This window comes from Idiotropiscis lumnitzeri, chromosome 3 (assembly GCF_059441095.1).
Source record: "Idiotropiscis lumnitzeri isolate Australia: NSW breed Sydney's pygmy pipehorse chromosome 3, RoL_Ilum_1.0, whole genome shotgun sequence".
Classification (NCBI taxonomy): domain Eukaryota; kingdom Metazoa; phylum Chordata; class Actinopteri; order Syngnathiformes; family Syngnathidae; genus Idiotropiscis; species Idiotropiscis lumnitzeri.
This window is the reverse complement of record NC_142393.1, coordinates 3,996,057-4,021,730: the sequence shown is the minus strand read 5'-3', so window position 1 is coordinate 4,021,730 and position 25,674 is coordinate 3,996,057. Positions and strand designations below refer to the sequence as shown.

The following is a 25,674-nucleotide window of genomic DNA, read 5'->3' as shown; positions in this document are numbered from 1 at the left end:
CCGACTGGTTATAATTCGGACATTTAAGCCAAGCTAAAGTCGTGTCAGCTTGAAGGAATTAGACGGCGGCTGATGTTATAAGCAATGAAGGCAAAATGATTTGCAATTGAGAGTTTAATGACTCGCCGAAACATGAGGAGAGCGGTGGGGGGGGCGTGGCCATATTGCTCATTAAAAGTATGTGTTTGTCAAGTCATCCCTTATTTCCTAATTTCTCTAAAAGTAAATGGCTAAAATTTCAAACATTTTTGGGATTTCAGTTTTCTGATCCAAAAATTTCTAAACTGAGCTTGTTAGTGAAAAATGGGCCATCTTGACTTTACCGAAACGTTAAGGTTTTGCTGTGTAATGTGGTACCCCCCTCATTTTCTGAAATGACATGCAATTAAAGTTACGATTTATCTTTTACTGTAGCCACATCTAGAAAAACCCAAAAAAGAAGGATTCGACACCAATTCCCAAAATGATTTAACACCAGAACAGCTGTTTCTCACCAGACCAAAAAAGTGGGCAAAAAAAAAAAAAAAAAAGCCCAAACAGACAACTTCCAATAAGCGCTCACATCGCTCTTGACCTGCTTCACCTCAGCGAGTCCAACGGATCATACCGAGACGACAGTTGCCTCCTCACGCTCCTTCTGCTTGATCGCAGAAGTCATTCTGTTATCGTCTCCGTCTCCCTTAATAGATGCCTACACATGAAGTACGGTAATGAATCCTAATCCCTCGCCTTGTTACTATTACAGATTTTGGAGAGCGATGAGATGATGCTTTAGTAATCCCCCCCCACCACTCCCCAACCCCCCCGTCACGAGCGATGACCCGTATGAGAAGGAGAAACAACATCAGTGTCCTTCTCAGACTGTTGTTTAACCTAGTTTAGGGATTTAGATGCAATCACCTCTCATCCTCTTCGCCGAGAATATGAAATACTGCCAGATTCTACAGTGTAGAATCTACACTTTCACACACACACCCACACACAATATCCTGATGAATTAAATTTCATAAAAAACGTAACAATGTGCTTTAGATTAGAGCTGGCTTAGCTGGTGGGTTTTTATCTCCGTGGGTTGATTATTAACACCGAGAGAGTTGGGCGCGCGACACACGCACGCGCGCGCGCCGCGCACACGCACAGGAAGCTAATCATCAGCATCCGACATCATGATTAAGGAAGCGGGCCCAAGTGAAGGCACGGACATCTATTCAAAGCCCTCTTAGAGGTGACGTGTCGCTCTGTCTGCCCGCTGAACAGCCCGCAGCCGCGGCCTCGCGTAATCATGTTCCCGTCAAAACGGACAATTTATCAGGGAGGCGAGGGGGGGAACCATGCCCTGCCTCAGCTTTATTCTAATCAGGACCGCACAGTTGGTATGCAGTAATGGCGGGAATATTCGTTATGAAATAAGCGGTCGAGGTGGTGGAAGTGTGACGAAAGTCAAACTACTGTAAATAACAGAATATAGTAGCCCTCGTTTTTCACTGAGCGGAATTCCCCGCAAAATGTAAAAAAAAAGTTTTTTTTTTTTTTTATTAGTATTATTATCATTATTAGTAGTAGTTTTTATTTAATTTTTGACATTTTATTGCGCTGTTGCGACTCCTTGATATGGTTCCCAATCTTCTAAAAATTTGTCATATCACAAATTTAACTTTGAAAATGTAAAATGAAGAATGAAAACCAATTTGCATGCTTCCAGAGGAACAAGATCTACAAAGCCGGAAGTGGACGATTACGACAGAAGCTAAACTCGAATCCCGCGGTGCATTTTAGCAAAAGGTACAATCCTTATGTTTCGATGCATTTTTAACCCTCATTGTTGTTGTTGTGCAAATCAAAGGTTGATGTCATTACTTCTTCTATGGTTACGCGCGTTTTTTTTTCATTGGCTTCTTCTTCTAGTCCAGTGCTCCTCAAATAGTGGGGTGGGCATCCCTAGGGGGGTCGCGATGCGATGCTGAGGGGGGGGGGGGGTGCGTGTGACCCTAGGCAAGTGTAATTGCACATCCACGCCAGTAGTTGGCAGTGGCGATCTCCTTTCCCATTGTGCACAGCGAGTATTAACTCTGCAGTGTAGGTTTGTTTTGCAACCAAAATGCAATTATTTACATTTGCGGCAGAGAGTTTTTCTTCTTGCTAGGGGGCGTAACATAAAGTAATTGAGAAACACTGTTCTATTCTCCCATCGCTCTTTGTATAAACACACAAAGAAGAAACACGGGAGTAATCATGTTCATTAAAGCTTTGTTTCCCAACAATTATGGAGACATGGAATATATTTGACAATTATACAAAAATAATAATAACCAAAGCAAGCACATCTATGAAGTGATTAGGTATTGTACCTATTATCTGGTTCTGCATGTTACGATGGATAGATGAACCAAGATACATTATTTGTGGTAAATCAATAAAAGGTTTTGAGACTAATTAACTGAAATTGGATTATTTCCCACGGCACATCTGATGAGTTCTCACGGCACAGTGGCTGGGAGTCACATCTTCTGAGTGCATCACTCAACATAACAACCCCCAACCAACAACCTCCCACCACTTCCCATGCCCGCCTGCCGAGTTTCGATCTTCCCATCAGGCTTGGGAGATCTACACCCAGTCAGCCACCCGCTTGCCGCCATGCCCCTCGCTCCCATCCCCACCGCATCGTCATCCACACTCTCGTGATTCACAAGGCGGCCATAAAAGCGTAGGCGAGGTGGAAGGGGTGAGCACAGAACGGGAACGCTGATACGAGACGCGGTGGAGGTAAAAAATGGTGAGGGAAGGCGTTATTGCTCAAGCTCTGAAAATCAATTCAGATAAGAAATTGTGTGTAAAGTAATAAACCTTCACTGCGCAGAATTTTACTAGTACTATTTTGCGGTGGCGAGGTCAGGTGGTTAGTTCAAAGAAGGTCTGTCCATTGCAGCTCTGCATGTTAAACTCTTCCATTGGCATTTGGACGTTACTTTCTTATTGGTTTCAAGCAAGGGGGCGCCGCCTGTGAAAAAAAAAAAAAAAAGATCACTTTGGGCCCCACAAAGTCAGTACTGCAAATTGAAAAGAACATTTTCTAGGGCCCGTGATAGTCATGAGAGTCGTCATTTCACACCCTTGCCGTGCCCTTTGTGTCGAAATGGGACAAAAAAAAAGACGATTTCGTTCGTTTATCGCTAATGTTGGGAAAACGTTACATTACTGAAAACAAAAAAAGGTGCCAGAGCCGTTTTGAGTCAAAATCACTCATATGCAGGCCAAACGACGACGACGAAAACATCCTTTTATCATCTGAAAAACATATCTAGATTGACGGGTTGCATCCTGCAAGCATGTTCGGGAGAAGATTATCCATCTAAGTCAGCCGGAGAATAGAATTTAGTGGTTTATAAATCATTGAATGGTTGATTGAATATAAAAACCAAAAGGGCTGTGAGATCTGAAGGCTCAAGTCAATTAGTGGAGCCCAGAGTTCAACGCAAACATGGTGAAGAGGCATTTAGTTGTTATGCTGCATGCAAATGGTAAACACTGCCAGCGCCGAGTGTAAATGCTTCTAAATCCAGATTAAAATTGGTTATTTTTCACCACATCTCTTTAAGGTCTTTGAGCAGTTTTAAATTAATCACTTTTCGGTCTTTTAGTAACCTTTAAAATTATTGGGTTACAGACTTATTTTTTTAAAAAACGAATTCCCATGTATATTCACATGCAGCAAAGCATCGCAGTCATTTCCATGAACAACCCAGACTAAACTTAGTTCCTCTGACATAAAACAATTTCATTCAAGATGTTTCACTTCAGTCATACTTCTTTGCTACCAATTACTACTTTCCTACCAACCAGGGCTATGGAATTATTTTGTGAAGTGATTTTGCAGAAAGTTGAGTTTCCACAGAAAAGAAATGCGAATAGGTGAATTTGGAATGAGCAAACCACGACTTGGCAGATTTTTACTGTCTTAAAAAGCCAAAATCAATATCACATATGTTTTTCTACGTGCGTTAAAGTTTTAAGACTTCATGTAGCAACAGCATTTTAGGATATAGTTTTCAAATCGAATATTAAGGAAGTCGTAACGACCTCTTCCACCAAACGCTGCTCCGTGGCCAATTATGCTCATTTTACGCTCATTCAGCGGAGCAAAGAGCCGCTATTCTGAAGTCGTTTGTGGATGATGATTGAGCCGGCAGCCGCCAGAAACCGCGAAGCTCTGCGGGGAGCTCGCTGATGAGCTTTCATCAGTGCTGCTAGCCACTTGTCCCACATCCCTTCCTCTTCCTCTAATTATGCGAATGAATAAAGCCGTGATAGCGATCCGTCCTCGGCTGATGAGTCCACGTTTTTACGCTTTCTGCCATTGTCTGCCGAGCATCTGAGGATTAGGAGAACTGAGGAGTGGAGTTGAGATTTTCTTTTTTTTTTTTTATTGGAAAACAAGTCCAGGTAGAGTTTAGCTCTCAAGCATATCAGGACTGCATCTCAGGCAATGCTCAAAAAAACAAAATTCCACTGAAAATACCCAGGGTGGCACCTTAGACTTTTTGTGTAAAAAAAAAAAAAAAATGAGTACTGCTTCTATAATGAGCATTAAATTGGGGGGGAAAGTTGTTTCGCCTTTCAAGAAAGTCCCTTTGTGAAAGTAAAAAAAAAACAGCTGACCACCTGTGAGCTCGTGTGGCCAAAAAAAAAGACGCAACATGCAAAAACTAGTGTGGCTTTTCTTAAGCCACCTTGGATTGATCACCATTCAACAGCTACCATCCATCTTTCATGTTTGCACACGTGACGCAACACGAGAACAAGATGAATAAAACAGCCTCGGTCTGTTTTAAAAGTCTTTTTGATCCTCCCGTTGGAGTGGTGGTCCGTTTTTCCTCCAGATGGGAGGAAAACAAAGATATTCCCGGCAAGTATTTGGAATTGCAAATGAAAATGGGATGTGCCAATTTTGGGGTAAATATTTGCACAACTAGACAATGAAATGGCAATGTACTAGTTGCACCCTGAGTGGAAGGATTTGAGGATAGATGCAGTAACTGAAATTTAACTACGACAGTGTTAAAACTAACACAGCATACAAGACAGGAACAATCACAAATTCTGCTGACAAAAATAACATTCACTTTTGACACAAATGATATTCATTTGAAAACATATTAAAGAGTAAAGTCGGCAGCGATGACTGCACTATTTACCAAGAGAGATTTCTCAAGACTTATTTCGCAACATGTGAAGGGCACGAGATCTTACTAGACAAGGGATGGGCAACTGGTCGACCACGGGCTGCGTGCAGACCGCACTCAGAGAGACCCCTGAATTCCCTCCCCAACACACATAATTCATAAAAACAAAATGCTGATAAACATTCAATATACATTTTTCATGGAAATAAAGACGGAAATGGTGACCCCCCCCAAAAAAAACAAAAATATCTGAATTGTGCGAATTGGCGAATATGTGGGAGATTGACTGTACTTTTTAATTGTAATGTCACCAATCACCACTAGAAGGCAGACATGTCTTCACTGCGCACCTTATACTGCCGAACTACAACCGGGATGGTGCTGGTCATCGGGAATCTGTCCAATCTCTCCTTGTCGTCTGCACTTTGTATTCCGTTTCGGGACGTGACGACCACGGTAAATTGTTGGTAAAATGTTGATTACTTGTTCAGCAGTTTTGTGCCATCCTTGAATGGTATTTTTTAGACAAGACAACCCTTTGCACTGGAAAAACAAATAACAGTATCTCCTTATTTTGTTGTTTTCTTCAAATTCTTTGTTGTTTGGTTGGAATAGTGGATATTTTATATTTATACAAGCATTAAAAATTTATTATCCATCCATTATCTGAGCCGCTTCTCCTCACAAGGTTCTCGGGGTAGCTGGAGCCTATCCCAGCTGTCTTCGGGCAGCCGGAGGGGTACATCCTGAACTGGTTCCTAGCCAATCACAGGACACACAAAGACGAACAACCTTCCACGCTCACAATTTAGTGTGTTCAATCAGCCGACCATGCATGTTTTTGGAATGTGGGAGGAAACCAGAGTACCCGGAGAAAACCCACGCAGGCATGGGGAGACTCTGCACTGTGAGGCCATCATGCTAACCAGTCGTCCACCGTGCCGCCAAATGTATTATAAAAATGAAATATACTTCAAATAGACCAGGTTAGGAAGTAGATGATCCTATGCGGCTCCCTCCAGGAGCACTGAAGAAAAAAATGTGGCCCCCTCCAGTATTTAAATTGTCCATCCTTGCACGAGACTTTGTCGGTGTGCCTATTAAAGCAGTCAGTTCTAGTTGTTGAGCTTTGAAAAATACTGTAGCTGATTTCTGTCACGTGCATATAAGAATAGACAACTATTACAGAGTACAGAGCAAGTGGCGTGTCTCTCAGGAAGCGATGTGTGCAACTGTGAGAGGCACTCCACTGTGTGATGCCTCCGAGCATGTTTGCTCAGACGAGCACGGAGAGGGGGAAAAAAAAAAAAAAAAAGTTGTTGCGAAAGAAAGCAGATGATGTGAAAATGACTTCTCTGATCTTATGAATCACAGTTTTGACAGCAGACCACGAGCAAGCCGCCGGTAGACAATGCAAAAAAAAAAGTGACGAATCAGCAAAACGGCCCGAGAGCAGACCAGGACCAAATGAACTGTCATCCTCCCGCAGCTCCACATTTCCAAGTGAGTGTGTTGTGTTTTTATAAAAGTCACCATCTTGGCGAGCGGTCGCCAGAGTCGGGGGAAAAAAAAAAAAAAAAAAAAAACTTATCTGATCTTCACAGAGAGAAGGTGAGTCTCTGGAGTCCCGTTTCTACACTTCTCCTTTATTAGCTCTGCCAGCCAAAGAGATATTGTGCTCAATGACAAATGGGAGCGGAGCTGCGAGGCACAGACAACGCGGGGGTGGTCCCTTTCACCATACTCGAACCCCCGCCAATCCACAGCGCCACCACTTCCTTCCTGATAATTGTGTTTTAAACCCCCGATTAAATTTTGCAGTCTCCAATGATATTGTTTTTGCCATGGATCCTCATGAAAAATGCTTTGTGCACCGAAGAGTCCGTGTAGGAGGCAGGAGATGACACTTTTTGTACACGCCAAGCCTTCAGTGGACGCTAAATTCTTGCCATCACTCTCACCACTCTCCTCCACCCACTTTTGCGGCTCCCTCGCTAACACTCTTGAAAACACACAATTGTATCTTGTTTTTTTTTTAACCCTTCATGTTGTCTTCAACCCAAACACACCCACAGGCAGAGGCGATAGTGGCAAACGGTTATATTTGCACAAGCTGCCAATTTCATCCGTTCATCCATTTTCTGTACCGCTTATCCGCACTCGGGTTGCAGGTGACCATCTCACGTGATTCCTGTGACGTCACGCGTGCTTGTACACCAGAGCTAGGTCATCCAGGCCGGTCGGGCGGCCATTTTTGGGGGACGGGGCCGACAATTTTGCTGAATAAGGCCGTAGGGTTGAGGCCAGAACGGTACAGAGATCGCAGCCGAAGGGCAGGGGACTGACCAGCAAAAAGGGGTCAAGTGCCCAGCTCTCCTGTACACTCGACGGTTCATTTCCAACTTGTTTAGCGATCATAAAAAATATTGCAAGTTTCGTTCTAATATTTTCAGAGAATGATTATCAAATGCCTACACTTGCAAATCTACATTTTAGTGCAAATCGGTTATGTTTTACGGACGGAAAGTCGTGATAGAAGTCGTATCGGCGGCTCGCAGGCTGAGTGCATTATCGGCCATTACGCGGAGTGTTCCGTTGTTATGGCATCATTCCTTTTGCTTTGAACGAATATTTCTTGGCCTCATTAATTATTCACTTGAAACAAACAAAAAATGAAAACAAATTTTGAATGAGTGTTTTCTTTTAACATTAGTTTTAAGGTCCCCAGCGTTAAACTTTTAAACTTATTTGCATTGTCTGTAAAGTTTGTCGATGGCCCGTTGCTTTAAATGTTGCTGACGTAAAGGACTGTGGGGGACGCATTTCCTTTTCTTTCGTAAAGGTTGGCTTAAATGTTGAATCCAGGCGGCGTCATAAGATTTTTTTTTTTTTTTTACAATAACTGCGATCCTGTCCTCCAAGTACTTCCGGATCATCTCGGATAGGATGAAGGAAAGGAAATTTTCTCTGTAAAAATGAGAATCCGAAGAGGGCCAAAAATGCATTCACACTCCTATTAGCACCTATGGACAATTTTCAGTTCAACCTCAGAAGCATGTATTTGGGTAGTGGGTGTAAGGAGGAAACTGATGCAGGCACGCAGAAAGGCTCGAGCCCAAATTTGAACCAGCAACCTCAGAATTGTGAACCAGATGTGCTGACCACTAGTCCACTGCGCTTCCTTGAAAAAATTTAATTGTTAAATATTTAACTAGAGATGCAGTACAATTTGGTAGGCGGGCTAGCGGGCGAATAAGTACTCCTGTGTTTCCACTTCCCTGCATCTAAATTAAGTCACGGCCGTCCAACAAGCGCGATCCAACCGAGACCGAGCCAAAAAACCGCAAAAGCAGCTGAATGCTAATCATGCTAGTAAGCAAAGGCGTTTGACCAATGTGTTGTCACTGCGGGGATTTGAGAAGACGGAACCAGAACAAAATAATTTGCTAAGCACAAAAGTAAGTAATCTAGAAATCTAAAGCAAGGTTCAAAAGTCAAGTTATAAAGTTGTCAGCGTGGAGTTCAGATGGCACACACGGAATCAAAAAGAAAATGATGATCAGCCCATGCAGCTCACGACAGGAAAGCGGTGCTTTGACAAATGCTGAGGGCGGCACACGGACTTGTTAACATTTTTAGGATCATCTCCATTCTTTGGCATTAATAAACTCAGCGCTAACAACCTTGGATAATGACTAAACAATGAGCAATAAAGGTCTTGCGGGGGAAGATGATAACCACCCACATTTAACTTAAATTAGTCTGACTGATGAGCAGCGCTGGTCCAAATTAGAGGTCAAATTAAACACGCCTAGGAATTTTGCTGATTTGCATTTCTAAACTTTGACGGCATTGAGGAAATGAAACAAAAAATGAAAAACCTGAAAAAAATTATTGCATCTGCAAAGGTATAATCCACTTAATAATTAATTGAATTACATTATGCTGCACTTGTTCAAAAATAATTGCTTAAGATCCGTGCAAAGAATGATAACTATGTAGTACTTAGTGTGTATATAAATAAATAAATATATATATATATATACAAAATATATATATAATATATATATATATATATATATATATATATATTATATGTCATAAATTGAAAATTAATTGAAAATTTTAGAGAGTGATTTATATTATATAAATATATATAAATTGTTGCTTAATTGAGGAACTTTGAAATTTGCTTGAAATACAAAGATATAAAATCAGTTCTTGAAATCAAGCTTGGTTTCCAAATAAGTGAAAGACATCTGAAGCGAGTGCTAAGCAAAAAACATTTCTTGACAACAAGAAGCATTCCAAGTCCTCCTCCATGATTCTTGGCGTCTCCGACGTACTGCTGAGATGACCCGGAAGTAAATAAACACACATTTAAAAAAAGCATTCCCCTGCAAAAATTAGCAAGGGAACGCAAATTTACTTTCTTTTTAACTTCCATGTCACCTTATTGGCTCCGTACAATAACCATGACAAATTATCAATAAATTCTCTTGTCACAGGCCAAACCAAAAGGCAAACGTTGTGGCACAAAATTCACATTGAAGTGCCTCTGCTGTGCTCAAATGTCAACAAAAGGGGAATTGGGATGTAAAGCTTAAAACACCCCCCCAAAAAAAAGACAAGGATTGATGTCACCTTAGCCTGGGTTGCATGTCAATAAATGTCAGAGTGTCTTTAATAGATTGACTGTGTGGCGGAGAAATGGCAAGCAACAACAAATTGGAGATCATTGTGGCAAATTTGGCTCCATTTCCCGCAGCTGACAACGAGAGAGAAGAGAGGCTTTACATAAGACTGGAGTGCTTGTTATTCATGTTTTAAAATAAAAATTTCCAAACAAAGTTTTTTCAACTCTGTGCAAAGCTCTGAAGAGAAAAAAAAACATTTAACAAGCACACTGAGGCTTTTCAATGCCTTGCAAAAAAATTTTTCTGTGTGAGCAAAGCAACATTTGAAATGATGAGATGATCTTAATGATCAGCGCCTTAATGATGGCACAACATCCATTATTAATGCCTTCCAGCGCTCTATTCTCTCACTCCTTGAAGGCGCAAACGGCTATTGGTGTTGGCCTTCTTTCGAGGGGGGTTATATTTTCCGCTTTGTAAAAATATAATGCATCGCTGTACTTTGAGGAACTTTGCAAAAAGATACAACATAAAACACTGTTGTCGTTGTGGAAAATGTGTTCAATAACATCATTTGTGAAAGTGTAACACTTGATTTAGTTGTCAATTGATATTTCCATTTTTGTTTAATAATTTGGGGATGGCATATATTGATTTGGATTTATTATTTTTAACACGCTGGAGTATTGGGTTGAAAGAATATGCGTATTTATTTTTGGCCTGATTAAATATTTGTGACTTACTGAGTTGTTTTTGGACGCCACATTTTAAAGAGAGAGAGAGAGAGAGAGAGAGAGAGAGAGAGAGAGAGAGAGACCGAGCGAGAGAGAGAAAGAGAGACCGATCGAGAGAGAGAAAGAGAAAGAGAGAGACCGAGCGAGAGAGAGAAAGAGAAAGAGAGAGAGAGAGAGAGAGAGAGACAGAGACAGAGACCGAGCGAGAGAGAGAAAGAGAAAGAGAGAGACAGAAAGCGAAAGAGAGAGAGGTCAGAGAGAGAGAGAGAGAGAGAAAGAGAGAGAGAGAGACCGAGCGAGAGAGAGAGAGAGAGAGAGATAAAGAGAAACAGAGAAAGAGAGAGACAGAAAGAGAAAGAGAGAGAGGTCAGAGAGAGAGAGAGCGAGAGAGAGAGAGAAAGAGCGAGATGTTGAATTAGAGAGACACAACAAAACACTGTACTGAAGTGTCGGTTCTTTTTTTTTTTTTTTGGCAAGGAAGACACCAGAAGACTTAGCTGTGACCTAAACCTGTGCCGCCTCCAGTGACAAGGTGGATCTATTTTTAAGTGTAATAAAAGTAATGCAAGGTTATATTATCGTTGATGATAAAAAAAAAAATACACTGCAAATTTCTTATACTGGAAAATTTTAAAAAATGGCATATTCATAATAATTTGCAACACGAACACTAACTTTTCCCTTGATGAGTGGACGGAAACAAATAAAAAAAAGTACCACAAAATCAGTTCTGAAAGCAATACAAATATAAAAACGAATTACTTTCAAATAAGAATATGACTTTTGGGGAACAACTTGCTTTGTGCTAACTGGATCCAAACATGTCCGTACGCTTTCTGCAGGCTCCCCATGGGACTAAATTCACGGTGGGACAAAGCTGCAGCAAAGTTGTTGGGTGTTGTAAATATTCAATATATTGCCGTCTACAAAGCCGCTGGGAGCCAGCAAAAAAAAAAAAAAAAAAAATGACAAAGTTAGGATGAGTGAGTGGACAGCGAGAATATTCACCTGCCAAATAGTGAGCCCATTCAAAAAGTTGAATGAGAAGAGCTGCATTTACAGACAACAGCTATTTCGCATGCGTGTTTCGAGAGTGTGTGACGTACTGTCAACAGAGAGTCATTGAATCGACCACAACTTTAAAAATCGTGACCGTCCGTCTATCTGGGGCCTGAAGTTGAAACGTCAAACAAAGTTTAACGTGGCTCTGACTGCGCATTTGGCTGTAATTGCTATTTAAAAAAAAAAAAAAAAAAAAATCATATCATAAGAGGTCTCAAGAGGTAATTTCATTGTGGTATCAAATCCTCTGAGGCTAGCAGCAAGTAGCGCAGAATGCTGAAATTAAGTTTTGGCAATGAGAACAAATAGAAAAAAAAAAAAAAAAGTCGCAGCACAAAAACAAGTTTTGGCACTGAAAATGATTCAAACGAAAAAACAACTTCAGACATTTTGAAAAAAGTATGATGTGTTTTAATCCCAGTAGCCGTTTCCCTCCAAATCGATTGAAGCATTTAACATAATAAACTCCAAGGTAAACAAACGCGCGCACACAACAACTGGACATGCTGAAATGAAATAACGAGAAAAGAAGTTGAAAGAAGCAAACCGCTTTCCTGCGCCCCCCCCAAAGTCGAAATTTAATCCCTTCAGCACCTGACGTGCTTTGATTCCATTTTCAAGTTCAGACCGCAGACAATGTTAAATGGGGATGAATTTCCATTTCTCCCAAACATCCCATCTGAGAATATCGCGCTTTTATGCGAAATCCATGCCAATATAATCGACGTAAATTTCCAGCGAGGAGGTTGCGCACCAACAAACAGATCGACTTAACGCTCATGAAAAACTTTCTTTCTCCTTTGGGCTTTGCGCTTGGCGGAGGCAACAAATGAGGCGAAGATGTTTCAAAGGTTTGATCAAATGGGAAATATGCATTTGTTGCTACAATGACAGCAATCGCGTTATTACCGTTTCAAGATCCCCTTGGAAGAAGAAGAAAAAAGTTTGAATTCAAGTTGACTTTGTTTGAACTCTCATGATTCCAGGTTTTCGCTTGTCACTCGGAGGTCTGTGGTCTGCAAGTGTTGGCTCAGTAAAGGTCAAAGAGACCTTTTGCTGCTCAGTGTGTCCATGCACACCTGACCCGTCTTTCCGCAGCCACTGAATCATCGCTACAGCGTAAGGCCACTGCTTTGGAGATGTCCTGTGTTCTTTTTTTCATTTTTTTCATGCAGGGCCAATCTTTTCTGGAGTAAAAACTGAGCAAAATGTTTCCCCAAGTTGAAAATCCTCCAAGAAAGTAAGCCAGTTCTTTGCAATTAGATTTCCTAAAATTCACAAAAGACAATAGGAAAATATGGTTAAAATAAAACTAACAGCACACAGATTGTCTCCACGCCTGTGTGGGTTTTCTGTGGGTACTCCGGTTTCCTCCCACATTCCAAAAACATGCATGGCAGGTCGATTGAACGCTCTAAATTGCCCCGAGGAGTGGGTGTGTGTGCGTGGATGGTTGTTCATCTTTGTGTGCCCTGAAACTGGCCAGCAACCAGTTCGGGGTGTACCACGCCTACTGCCCGAAGACAGTTGGGTGGCCCTCGTAAGGACAAGCGGATCCGATAATAGATGGATGGATATTTGCTCTCCCCCAGACACTACACAAATAATGTCGAGCAAACAGAATAGAAATCGGCCCAGTCAAAAGAGAGTAACTCCAAATAAGGCGGAAAAACTCGCCTTATTTGCTCCTGCCCAGTATGTGCCCAACTGTGGAATAGAATCATTAAAAAAAAAAAAAAAAAAATCCTGGAAAATAAACTCAGACCAACCCGCTGACTCATTGATTAATGTTTCAGAAAAAACTAAAAATGTGTGCTAAAAATGCAGCGCTCCTCATTTTACACTCGGAGTGTGTTTTGTCTTTTTGAAAACAAAAAAGCTATAATGTGAGATGGAGTTCATGTGTAGTGGAGCCTGCCTTCAATTTGGAAGTTGACACAATTACTGTGGCTTCATTTGTGCTCATTTCCCAACAAGTTGTTGAGCTTTCCGACGGCTTTGTAGTACTTTTTTTTTTTTTCTTCCTTGGCTGTACTGTGGAGGACATGCACGCTGGAAGTGAATTTTCCATTGGCCATAAGTTGACGCGCTCGAGGATGGATGTCGTTCTGTTCCAACTGGAAGAACACCACAGCCGCGGATTTCAGTCAACGTTCTCAAAGTCTGCCGAGGTGGATGCCAAAGACCAACTTTTTGTTTGATTCGCACACTCCAAACAATCTGTCGAATTTCTCTGTTGTTTCCTGTTCGCGGACCCTCTGTCGCTGGTTCTCGTCAGATTGCACGCAGTCGCTTTGCCGGTGCTTTTTTTAAAAAAAAATTTTTTCAACAGTTTGTGCGAAAAGTAAGCAATAATGGCCCCGATGCACCACTTGACGAGCACAAAGCCGGATGTCGCAATGACCCGAAACTGCCGGATGATAATCACATACAATGTGATAATGAGAAAATGATTCACTGGAGAAAATGGCGGCACGGCCTCTTCTTGAAAAGAGCAGTTTCAAATCCATGATAACGATAATGTTGGCTCGCACCGCCTCTCGAGGAGATGAGCTGATTGCAAGGCCATGTGGAGGAATAGTGCAAATATAATCAAAACAAATGTGTGGGTTTGGTGCGCATAAACAGAAATTTAATTAAAAGGGAAAATAAGGCTTTTCACAGATATTTGATCTTTCCATACGACCACGCAAAATTAATTTGGTGGCAGCGACGTGACATCAAACTCCGAGGCCTAATTTTGTGCCTATTAAATGTGCATAAGTCAAACACAAGCGGGGAATTGTGACACTTTCCAAATGAGCAAAACACAAATATATTTGTAGCTCGAAGGGAACATTAATCAGCAGAGGAGATTCAAGTTTCAACATTTGACTTGAACCTCAAGTGACTCATCAAAATAAATTGACGTTTTATTCACGCCATAGCAACTTGGTTTTGGTTGACGAGGAAATTATTAATTTGTAATTTGGGCGCAACTTCGGCTGCCAGGATGGCCGAGTGGTCTAAGGCGCCGCGTTTAGGACCCAGTCTCCCCAGGAGGCCTGGGTTCGAATCTTGAATTTCCCCATTGTGGGACTAATAAAGGGAATATTATTATTATTATTATTATTAACTTCATTTCCACAATCATGTGTATATGCTTAATCAGAGGCTGTAATGGCAACAACGTGGCCGTTTTATTTTGTTGTATTTTAAAAGTTGATTGAAGATTCTTGTTAACTCTAATCAGAACATGATTGATAATTCACAATTATAGAGTGTTCGGACCATTAAAGTGTTGTTCTTTCAAGAGTCCTACACTTTCACGGCCGTAAGGCACATTTAAAAGTCTTGAATTTTGTGCCAAAATCTGTAAATGTTGACTGACTGGGAGCAGTCGAGCCGCTTATAAAGATGAAAGGCGGACGTAACTAAGGACAGCGTGCGGATGTGAACGAGGACGCTAAAGACAAGCCCCCAGTCGGTACTGTAGCGTAGAAAATGAACTCAGAGCTTGCCATCATTCCACGAATCTTGACGAAGGAATTAGCCGCTAACGCCTGCGCAGTTTTTTTTTCGCAAAAAGCCGACATCATTTTTGAGGGGCTGAACAGCAACGAGACTGACTCTGACAATGACAAAAGGGGACCTGGTGTGTTAAATACCGCAGTAAAGTACAACCAAACTCAGTTTTGCTCCCGCTGCCTTTTTAAAACATACACTAGGACGCATGCTAGCATACGATTTAGCATGCATGCTAGCTATCATATATTTCTTGCTAGCGTATATATATTTTACCATGTTTGCGCCCAATAATACGGTGAGTCTTATGTATGTGTTAAATACAGAAATAGTGGCCATAACTGACACTTTTAATACATGACACACAAAATTTCCGAAGCTCATAACAAGTGAAGCAACAAAGGCATTGCCGACCTGTGAGGTTGCGAAGGCCCAGCTGCCTCAATCCGTAGTACCCGTCTCGCCTGTAGTTGAGGAAGATGGCAAGCGCGTAGCGGCTTTCATACAGCTTGGTACCTCTGATGATCCGCAAATTGTCCAATGGAAGGTAGTCGAACTGGTTCAGACCCACCAGCACGTAGCCTGTCACCTCCCTGATTGACTGCAAAGAAGATATCAAGATGCAGTTTGCGTTTCAATGCAACATGGGAACGAAAATACCGTAGATGAGCACTGACATCTTAACAGAAGATACGTTGAACCAGATGTTCGTTGGGTAAAAATGATGCGTTTATCGCCGGCTTGGGCCTTGCCATTTCAGTTTCAAGGCCCATTTGGATGCTTGACCCCCAAATAAGGAAACGCACATTTTTCTTGAATTGCAGCCTCTCCGATTTTCAGGTTTAGTCCGGTTTCAATCAAACGTGTTAACTTTTAATCACATTTAGTCAACCTCATCCTGTTATAATTTTATAACGTTTTAGTCAACTATAAGCATGTTAGTCTTCTTTTTTTTTTTCAAGCAAAGCATTTTATTTGTGCAGTTTTAGTCAACAGAAACTGTCAACATTTCAGTCTGGATTTAGTCAGGAAAATCATTTTATCCTTTTTTTGTCAGCAGAACACAGATGTGCAACGTGATATATATCTGAAGGTGTATTTTTGACAAAAATCTGTGTGAAAGCGCACCGGCTGTGTACAGTGAACCTTCCTACAATACAGTGAGGCTCACAGCGTGAGCTTTAACACAATATTTAGAAAAATATCGCACTGTGACGTCAATAACGGCATGAAAACAAACAGTGAGCTTTTGATATTGTTACATCCTTATTGATAATCTTTTTAGCAGGAAAACCAGTGTTTAAATTATTATTAGTTTTAAAATAATTTCCTACAGAATTAAAAAAAGAAAAAGAAAAAAAAAACGCCTTCAAAGTGATGTCAAGTGTGCCATATTTTTTTCTACTGGATTTCAATGACATTAAAAAGTGTCGGGAACGCCTCTTTGATGGTTGTGAGCAAATTCACAGGTTACTAATGATGGGTTTGTCCTAAATCTGGCTCGGAGAAGGCGCGCGGCCGAAGAAGCGCAAGTGCTATAGAGCGATAGTTAGGAGCTTGGGGATAATAGCAGGTGTCCGATACAAGCGTCCATAAAGTGGCTCAAAGCGCGGCCAGGCTATTGTAGCACAAACACAACGGAACCGAAACACAAAGTAGAGGTGCTTATTAGCAAGATTACAGTGCGTCAATCATCGAGAGTGAGAGAACAACATAATAAAAGAGCAGCATTCATTTCACCGAACAATTTGATTAGCATACTTATTACAGAGCGGATGCCTATTGTGCAGACCATCAGTAAGTCCTGGTTGAAAAATAAATAAATTAAATGTTTGTTGGTGAGCAAACGAAGTTGTTTTACTTGGCGGCTCGGCTTCTATAAAAAAAAACAAAAAAAAAACATTGCATTCTTGCAGGCGATTCTTTTGCTCCGCCCCCGGTTTGGAAGTCATGGAAGTCATACCCTGCCATTACTTTGACCCCCACTGTGGCCTTGTGTTCACTGCTGGGGGTTTGCGAAGCTCACCCGGCTATCATTATCTCGGTGGTAAGCCCCGGGTGCATACTGAGGGTGCGTCGCCACCCGACCCGGCTGCTGGCTGGCGCACTCGATGCTGCTCCCATTTTGCACACTGTGCCCCCTTCTCCTAGCCAGCCCCCCGGTCCAGAAAACACTACATAAAGACAAACATACAAGAGTTCCCTGTTGCCTAGCAACGTCAGGAAAAGTCTTCAAGTGGGAGCAAGACAGAGCAAAAACAAACAAAAAAAAAAAAAACATTTCCTGGTAAATCACTTCATGAAATTAAAGGATCATTTTGGTCTTTCTCAGTCATTTCCAGAGCTGTTACATAATTGACTTCCCGTCTGAGATTAAATACATGTGTAAATATCCAGATTAACGCTATCGAGATCAATATTCATTTTAGATGCTAGAATCATCGAAAAGTATCAGAAGGATTTGTGCCGCGTGGACTCTTATCTCCCCTGTTGCATTAAATGCAATCTGTCTTTGACAAAAGAAATAATTGATTAATTAATAAATTAATAAATCAGAAGCACCACCCTACATGGATGAACTGCCTTTAATCCATACTATTTTATTTTATAGACACTAACTGAAGTCTAATTGATTAGCAGGCAACCTTGAACTAAAATGGCTCTCAGGGTTTTTTTTTTTTTTTAATTATTATTATATTTTTTGGAACAGGTCTTTTTTGGCATCGTTGTTTCTCCTCTTGTGAACATCTCTGCCGTGCACTCGCTTCAGAAACCGCAACTATCGGGTCTACTGCTGTGCGCCTAAGAGATGACTTTGCAGACATCAGGTCAGCTACACATGACGCATTGCAAGTTTTTCTTCACATCCTCCCACTATCTTCATAATGGAGTGCCCTATTGTGTAGCAAAAAGTCTTTTCAGTTGACCTGTCTGCAGCATGTCTGCCAGCATGTGGGGAAGTACACTACGGCCAAAAACAAGATCCATCATAAAAGTGCAGAGGGTGTTCTGAGGTGTGCGTTTCTCTTTAACCTCGCGAGGTATGTGCTAGCAAAACAAATACGTAGTTGCTGACCTCAGATATGACTCGAATCTGATATACTCTCTATAAAGCTCAGGCAGCAGAAATACTTCCGGTTGCCATCAACACTTCAGTATTTTGTAAGACTTTTACATTAGCAAAGGAAAACAAAACAGTCCACGTTTCAACAAACGATGTGTCAGTTGTCTAGTAAATCCAAAAACACATTTTTATTTACCACAGTTGAGGATTGACGTCATTCACACACAGACTAATGCGAAGTTCACCCCAGATAAGTTGCAAGCATTTCCAACGGCCCGATTGAATTGTAGTCAATGGAGCTTGCATGTCCGGGCGCGGTTGCTTGCCGCCCTTTTCCGCAGTGAAAAAATGTAACTTTCTTTCCGAGTCTCGTCTCGGCGGCCAATCAGATCCGGACGCACTACGTCACACTCGGCGTCATGTACAACATGGGTTGTTTGAAAAGAAGAAAGACGAATGAAGGAGAAAAAGGAACTCCGATTGTGGGAGCTATAAAGCCATCTTTATCTTTATATTCATCTTAAAAAAAAAAAAATGAACAAAAATGTTTTTAAAATGCTGTCGTCGTCTAACAACGAAGCCCCTCCCTTTCGGTATCATCGTCACCAAGCGAAGCCCCGCCTCTTGAGCCCGAGTGAGCGGCAGCATTGTGAGCACTTCCGCGGCGAAACGCCAGCGAATAAGCAAAGCGGAACACTCCAACGGATTTGGTGTGATTGTCGCATAACACCTCACCTGACCCAGCTGGGAGCGTCTTTCTTTAAAGGTGCATTAAAAAGAAAATTGGACACAGAATTTTTGAATATTTGCGCTGGCAAGTAACATTGAACATTCAATGCCTATTGTATTCATTGTCGTGAATCTACTTTGACACATACAGCTCGAAGCCTTCGTCGTGATGCATCTGCTTTAATGATATGACTCATGTTGTTCAGCCAAATTTCCGGAGTGATCTTGTGAAGAATGCAGTCATTTTGCTTGGAGATAGACGGACCAAAGCAACCCGAGCTGGCTGAGAGCGTACAAAGGAAGCGCGCGTCATTCTGCGCAGCCGGTGATACAAGCTCACCTCACGAGGATTCACAAACCCTGATGAGGATTTAGCAGAAACTTGTGCAGGCAAACTGAACAAAACGGCGTTTCAGGCTAATTGCCTCGGCAACCCTTTTTTTTCTTTGGAGGCACCTCGCCAGTGAATATGCATAGAGAAATGTCTGCCTTTTCTTCGAAGGAACTGCCTCAGGGTAGCACCCAGCATTTTTGAGAAAATGCCAGCGTAACATTATTTCAAAAGGATTTTGCTAAACGATGCTCACAGATGATTATATGTTATTGACTGGCACATTTGTGAGAGGCAGCGCTGACTTATCAAGCATGGAAGCTTCAGGTCCGGAAAAGGGATGTTGGCGTGGGGAAAAAAAAAAATCTGGCGTCTCACTAATCTCACTCTAATTTTACACAAATGGATGTGGAAATAAGGAGATAGTTAAGACAACTTTGGACACAAGAATAACAAAAACACCTTGTGGTCTCATTTGTATGTTTCGACAAAGTCACAAAAATTAGGAAAGTTTCCGGACAGGAGGCGCCGCGACGATGAGGCGGGAAATTCGCCGCACACATTTTAAGCATAATTAATTGCACACCTGCTTCTGTCAACTGCATGAGTGGAAAAGTAAACACGGAGGACAGCACAAAAGCGCAGAGAAGATGGAACGTCCCGAGGGGAAAAAAAGAGAGTGAAACTTGATGAATAAAAGGGCAAAAAGGCATCGAGCTGGGGAAAATATAATAACGCGGTTACAATACAAGAAGATGGGACACATATTATGGTGATTACGGCTCATTTCCATACATATAGAGCACTCTGCCAGTGAGTCAAGGAGAGTGCAGTGGCGCATGTCAGCAGAGACTCTCAACAGTTTGAGCCGAGCGGATTGGCGGCGGCGGGCGGTGCAATCTGAATCCTCCACGTGGTGGCAAAGTCAATGGGCGGGCGGGGACCTGTTTACCAATTCGCCTCAATGGGCTGCGTAAGAGCCGCATGCACCTCTTCACCTCATGTGGCTATTTGCCTGCTAAGTATGCTGAGAGCACTCGGGCGTGACATTCAAGATTTGGAGGAATCCTGTGTAAAAATAAATAAATAAATAAATAAAAAAAATCACATGCCTTTGAGAGGGCCATTGACTTTGAAATAAATGAAAACCCAGTGCGGGAATGTGTCACAGTGAAGATGACGGTTCAATTGTCTTGGTGGATGTCTTGGAAAAGCATCCAAATGCTTCCAATTGAGCTTTCTTTGGTATTGCTTTGGTAAGCAAAGTTCTAAAACAAGGGATGCACTCTTTTTAAAGTAGATACAGATACATTCTTGGTTCTAACGGACAAAATGACAACCGATTATTAAAATTTTTTTTTATAAACATTCATTTTTAAAAATTCCGAGTTAACTGTAGTTTGTGCACACCCGGCGGAAAGAAATACTATAATAGATTTGTTCGAAACAAATGACAACTTTATGATAACAAAAATTACATTAAAAAAATCTTTTTAGAATTGCACATTTAACTTTAAAAAAAAAAGAAGAAAGAAATTACACTGTTTTCAATCTATTATCTAATGTAAATTTTGGTCATATTTCACCCCACCCATTATCTGAGCCCCTCCTTCGGGGAAGTAGGCGGTATAACCCTGAACTGGTTGCCAGCTGATTGCAGGGCACAAAGATGACAACCACTCAAGCTCACACTCACACCTTGGGCCAATTTGATGTGTTCAATTAACCTACCATGCATGTTTTTAGAATTTGGGAGGAAACCGGAGAACCCGGAGAAAACCCACAAGGACACGGGGAGAACATGAAAACTCCACACCTGAAAGCCAAAGCCAGAATCGAACACCGCACTTTTCTACTGTGAGGCAGATGTGATAACCAGCCACTCACCGTGCCAGCCTGGTCATATTTCAATGAATCATAAAAAAAAGATCCAGAAAATGAAGGTCACACAAACGAGTACAGATAGATTTAGAGCTATGACAACAGCGTGACCACCTTCTACATGTTCCTTTATCTTACCGAAATAAATGCTCAATGTCACTCGACTGGATGCACACAGGAGACACAAAATGAAATAATAAAGGCTTCTCCTGGTCTATAAAATCTTTTTGTAAGAATTTCTAAAGTGCACTAACAAGTACTATAAGTTGGAAAATGTGCATTTTAAAACGAAATAAATATAGTAAAACGACAACTGAACACTGCCTTCAAGTTCATCCGGCCACCATGTGGCCAGTCCTAGCGAGCTAGCAAAGCTAGCAAGGCTAACATCACACATCTAGAACTCAGTCATGGCGTTTGTGTACTTATTTCTCTCCACCAGTGAACACAAGAATGTGTCACTTCACACTTTGCTGGAAAATATACAAAACAGCCAAAAATAGTGACTGCTTGGAAATTAAAAAAAATAAATAAATAATCAAAAAACGTAACACAAGCGGTTTATTAGCCGACTAAAGCCAGTGCCCTCAACGCTGGTAAAGGGTTGGTTGTCAAGCGATGGGCGAGCAGCTCTGATGAAATTACACATCATTTTAGCCCTCGAGCCATCTCTGGCAAAATGTTTGCACTTTTCAAGTGGTGGTGGAAACTAGCCCCGGGTCTTTCTTTATGGCTGCCTTTCGGGCACTTTCTTTCAAAGCGCAGGCGTCTTCGTAGGCTTTTAAAACACTGTTGTAGTGATGGCCATGTTTTAGGTGGCCGATACGATTTATTGTGCTGGAACTTGCCGATTGTCTTTCTCTCCTTTTGGAATGTTTACGGAACATTTGGGGAAAATAGCAAGGAAAATGTCTAAAAAAGTGAAGATATCCTCCAGGATCTACGACATGTTTGTGCTCAATGAACGTTTACGACAGGCCGTATTCAGCAGAAAGACGACAACGTAGGCCTACGGCTTCATCTTCATTCTTTGATCGTTTAATGTTATCAGATTTATTGTTATAATGTCATAATTCCTCATATCAGCTTCATAATTATCTCGATAATTACAACGCATCTCTAATCAGAACAATCTAGCCTAGCATTAGCATATCACGCAACACCTCAGAGTACCTGATAAGACCTCAGCTCAGCAAACATTAATTAATCTTGCGCATGCCTTTTTTTCAACATTCCTGAAAAAGAGCCAGCGAACCAAACCAATTTGCCTGAGACAAACAACAGGAGAAAAATGGATCAATTTACGCCAGAGGGAACATGAGGTAAGAGGACTGGCATTCAAAGAAGGAAAGACTCCCGTGTCACCATACTTGCATCAGTTATCAACCACAATGTAGATGTAGACAAGTCTTGTTTTACTACCAACTGCGGTCCGTTATTTTTATTTTTTACTTGTGTGACGATGAAGAAAGTAAAATGTTTAGCTGTGCAAAGTTTCATGTTAGATTTTTGTCATTTTTTTTTCTTTATTCACTCGGATTTTAAATGAATATTCCCCATTGAAAAGAATTGAAATGCCATTAAGGTCATTGTTCTTGTGGAGATTCCAGATGGCTTTACTGGCTTTGGAAAATATTTTATGGAATGGATCTGGTTAATTTCCATTAACTTGTTCACTAGCAGCCAAGTAAAAATTAAATTAAATTAAATTAAATTAAATTAAAAAAGGATCTTTGACGTCATTATTCGTCAATGGCAGTAAACGAGTTAAGAATGCCTCAATAAACATTTTTTTAGGGTAGCGGGGTCCTTATTTAATAATTGCAAAAAAAACAAACCAATGACATTAAAGGGGCAGTGTGTAAAATCTAGTGCCATCTAGAGGTGAACTGATAGAATACAATGACCTTTGCGGCGCCTCAGAGACTTCGCAAGCCTACTGACAAATTTCTTCAGCAGAGGCGCAAGAAACACGTCGACACATGTAACGTTAGTTAGCGATTACGAGACCTACGATTAAATAAAGATAAATACATAAAAAATGGGATACATTTTGGAAGATTATTGAGGGGTTTTAAAATGAACTTTGAAAACACACACATTGAAATGCGTCTCCATATTTTAGTCAAGTTTAGTGAAGTGGTGGTCAGGCTGCATGTTCCGACATGAACACATTTAATCAAATTGTGACAGTCCGACTTTGGTTTACACACTGCGTGTTTGCTTCAAGCAGCAGTTGAGTTTCTTCCTCCCAATGCTGATACTTATCGCCTCCGACAGGCTGAGCATCACGCAGAAGATTGTTTTATACGTGGCTTCTGCGAGGCATCTTGCTTGTCAAGACACATTTCGAGTCAAAACTTCCAGTTCACCAAAAGGGAGTGTGCCATGGCCGTCGTCACACCCCCACCATTTGTGACACCGTGGCAAAACCTTGTGGACATACATAAGTCATGCGGTGAAGCTCGTGTAGCCTTTTACACACACACACACATGAAAAAAAAGCAAAAGCGTGACAATGTCCGGCGTGGAGGGACAAACCCAGCAAAGGTTATAAATAAAGAATTCAAAGTGCAGACCGCCAGCTGATAAGAACCTTTTTTCACAAACAGAAAAGTCGTCTCACAGGATAAGTCCGGAAACCAAATTCTCTCATTTAACGGCACCATTGGGCTCTTTGCAAACTGCAAATGCATTTGGGCTAGAGAACCAAACAGCTGTGATGTGAATTAAAACAGTGTCAGATTTGATAGGCCTGGTATCTCCGTTCCGTGTGCGCGCATGTATGCAAGCTCGTTTGTGAGATGAGCGTGGCCATTTTTTTGTCACATGTAGTTGGGACACACAGCACGTTGCAGCGCTGAGCTGCTTCATTACCCCTGAATCAAATCCTAATCGCTGATAGATGTCCTGATTTGCAGCGGCACAAGGTACGCGTCTGCGCACACACGTGTGTGTTTGACAGCGCGACCGTGTGTCGGTGTAAAAAGCATTTAGCCAGGCTAGTGTGCCAATTAAACCAATGAAATCCAAAGATAGAGAAAACATTTGGCGGTAATGGGAGGGCGAACTTCATTGACACACAACAGACACTGGGCCAGAAATTCAAGGTAGGAATTTCAGATTGGGAGACCCCCGCTGCACACGACCAAAAGCCAAACGTACAATACAAAGCAGCCAGGAGTGACGTCATTTTTTTTTTTGTACTATTCATTCTATATAAACACTGGCTACAAAAATCTCTACCGACCTGGTTATTTCTGCTTCCTCTTCCTATTCCAAGATGAGCACCACCTCCAGGGTCGCCCATCCCATCAATACACCCTCTGCTAGCGACCTTCACCACTCATGATGCTGCTGCTTCTCATCATATTGATCACAATGTATTACATTTTTAATACACAAAGGCAAGCCGTGGAAGAAAGGCCGGGCATAAGAAATGCACACGCCTCAAATTACAGTAAATCAGATCAATTGTTCACGTATCAAATAACTCATTCACTACTAGCTGAGTAAAAAAAATAAATAAATAAAAAATTGATCTATGACGTCTTTCGTCGTCAATGGCAGAAAATGCGTTAATAAAGTCAGGTCACAGAGATTTGATTATTTTCCAATGAGTGAGCAGCAACAAGTATTAATCACGCAATGGATAAAGGATTAAGTGCAACCTGTTTTCTGACTTTGGTCATGTGACGTTCAAAAGCTGAGCCGTGATTGGTCCTTACCTGACTGCTGAGAATTTTTCAAGTGGTAAAATGGCCGCCCCCTAAAAACGGGTGGATTTTGCTACTTAAATGGGCAGTCAACCCTGGTAAAATCCGTCTGAATCGTTCTTTGTCTTTGTAGTGAAAAAAATGGTGACTATGGTTGCAACTGGCTTGTTTTGACGCGTGTCCTTTCTACCATTTCTAAACTAAAGTCTACCTTGATGCGAACTTGGTCTACTTTCACTTTCATGTAACGGTGAACTCGCGCCACGTCACGAACTAAAACATTTTGCTTTCCCAATAGCAACACCTGGGTCTTGATTATATAGACCAGTGGCAAATTGACACCACACCGCCCCCAAGTGGTGGGAGGTTTAAATCCAAAACATAAATCAACATAGATGTCTCGTGCAGTCTTTGTGTGCCCTGTGATTGGTTAGCTCGGCGCGGGCGCCGGCATACTCGCGACTCCACATAAAATGGACGGATGGATCGATGCATTTTTTTTTCTTTTTTAAAATATTTCGTAGGAGTAATCCAAAAGTACTTGAAAATAACAAGTTTGTTACTTTCGTTACGTTAAAAATACAACAATAATATTTTTTTTGTATTAATTATGAAAAAATTATTAGCTATTATGGATGTTTCTATGTCAACTATTTACGTTTTCCAGGTCTGCCCATTGAATAGTTTTGTTCTTGTTCTTCCACACATTCTAAAATGTTTTACTAGCTATGACAAATGTTTGTGCCATGCCTGATAGATTTGCCAGGTTCTCTCCGCTTCACGATTGCTCTTTTTTTTGCCCACAGGCAGCTCTCGATTTATCTTGATAGTTC

The 25,674-nt window shown here is 41.4% G+C and overlaps 1 protein-coding gene across 1 annotated transcript in view; it reads right to left on the bottom strand.

Moving 5' to 3' along the window:
- LOC148339465 (receptor tyrosine-protein kinase erbB-4-like) overlaps positions 1-25,674 on the bottom strand; it is a 158,962-nt gene that overhangs the window by 54,436 nt on the left and 78,852 nt on the right. The window contains exon 3 of the mRNA XM_088289812.1: positions 15,535-15,721. Coding sequence (XP_088145938.1) covers positions 15,535-15,721 — 187 coding nt within the window. The remainder of the gene's footprint in view (positions 1-15,534; positions 15,722-25,674) is intronic.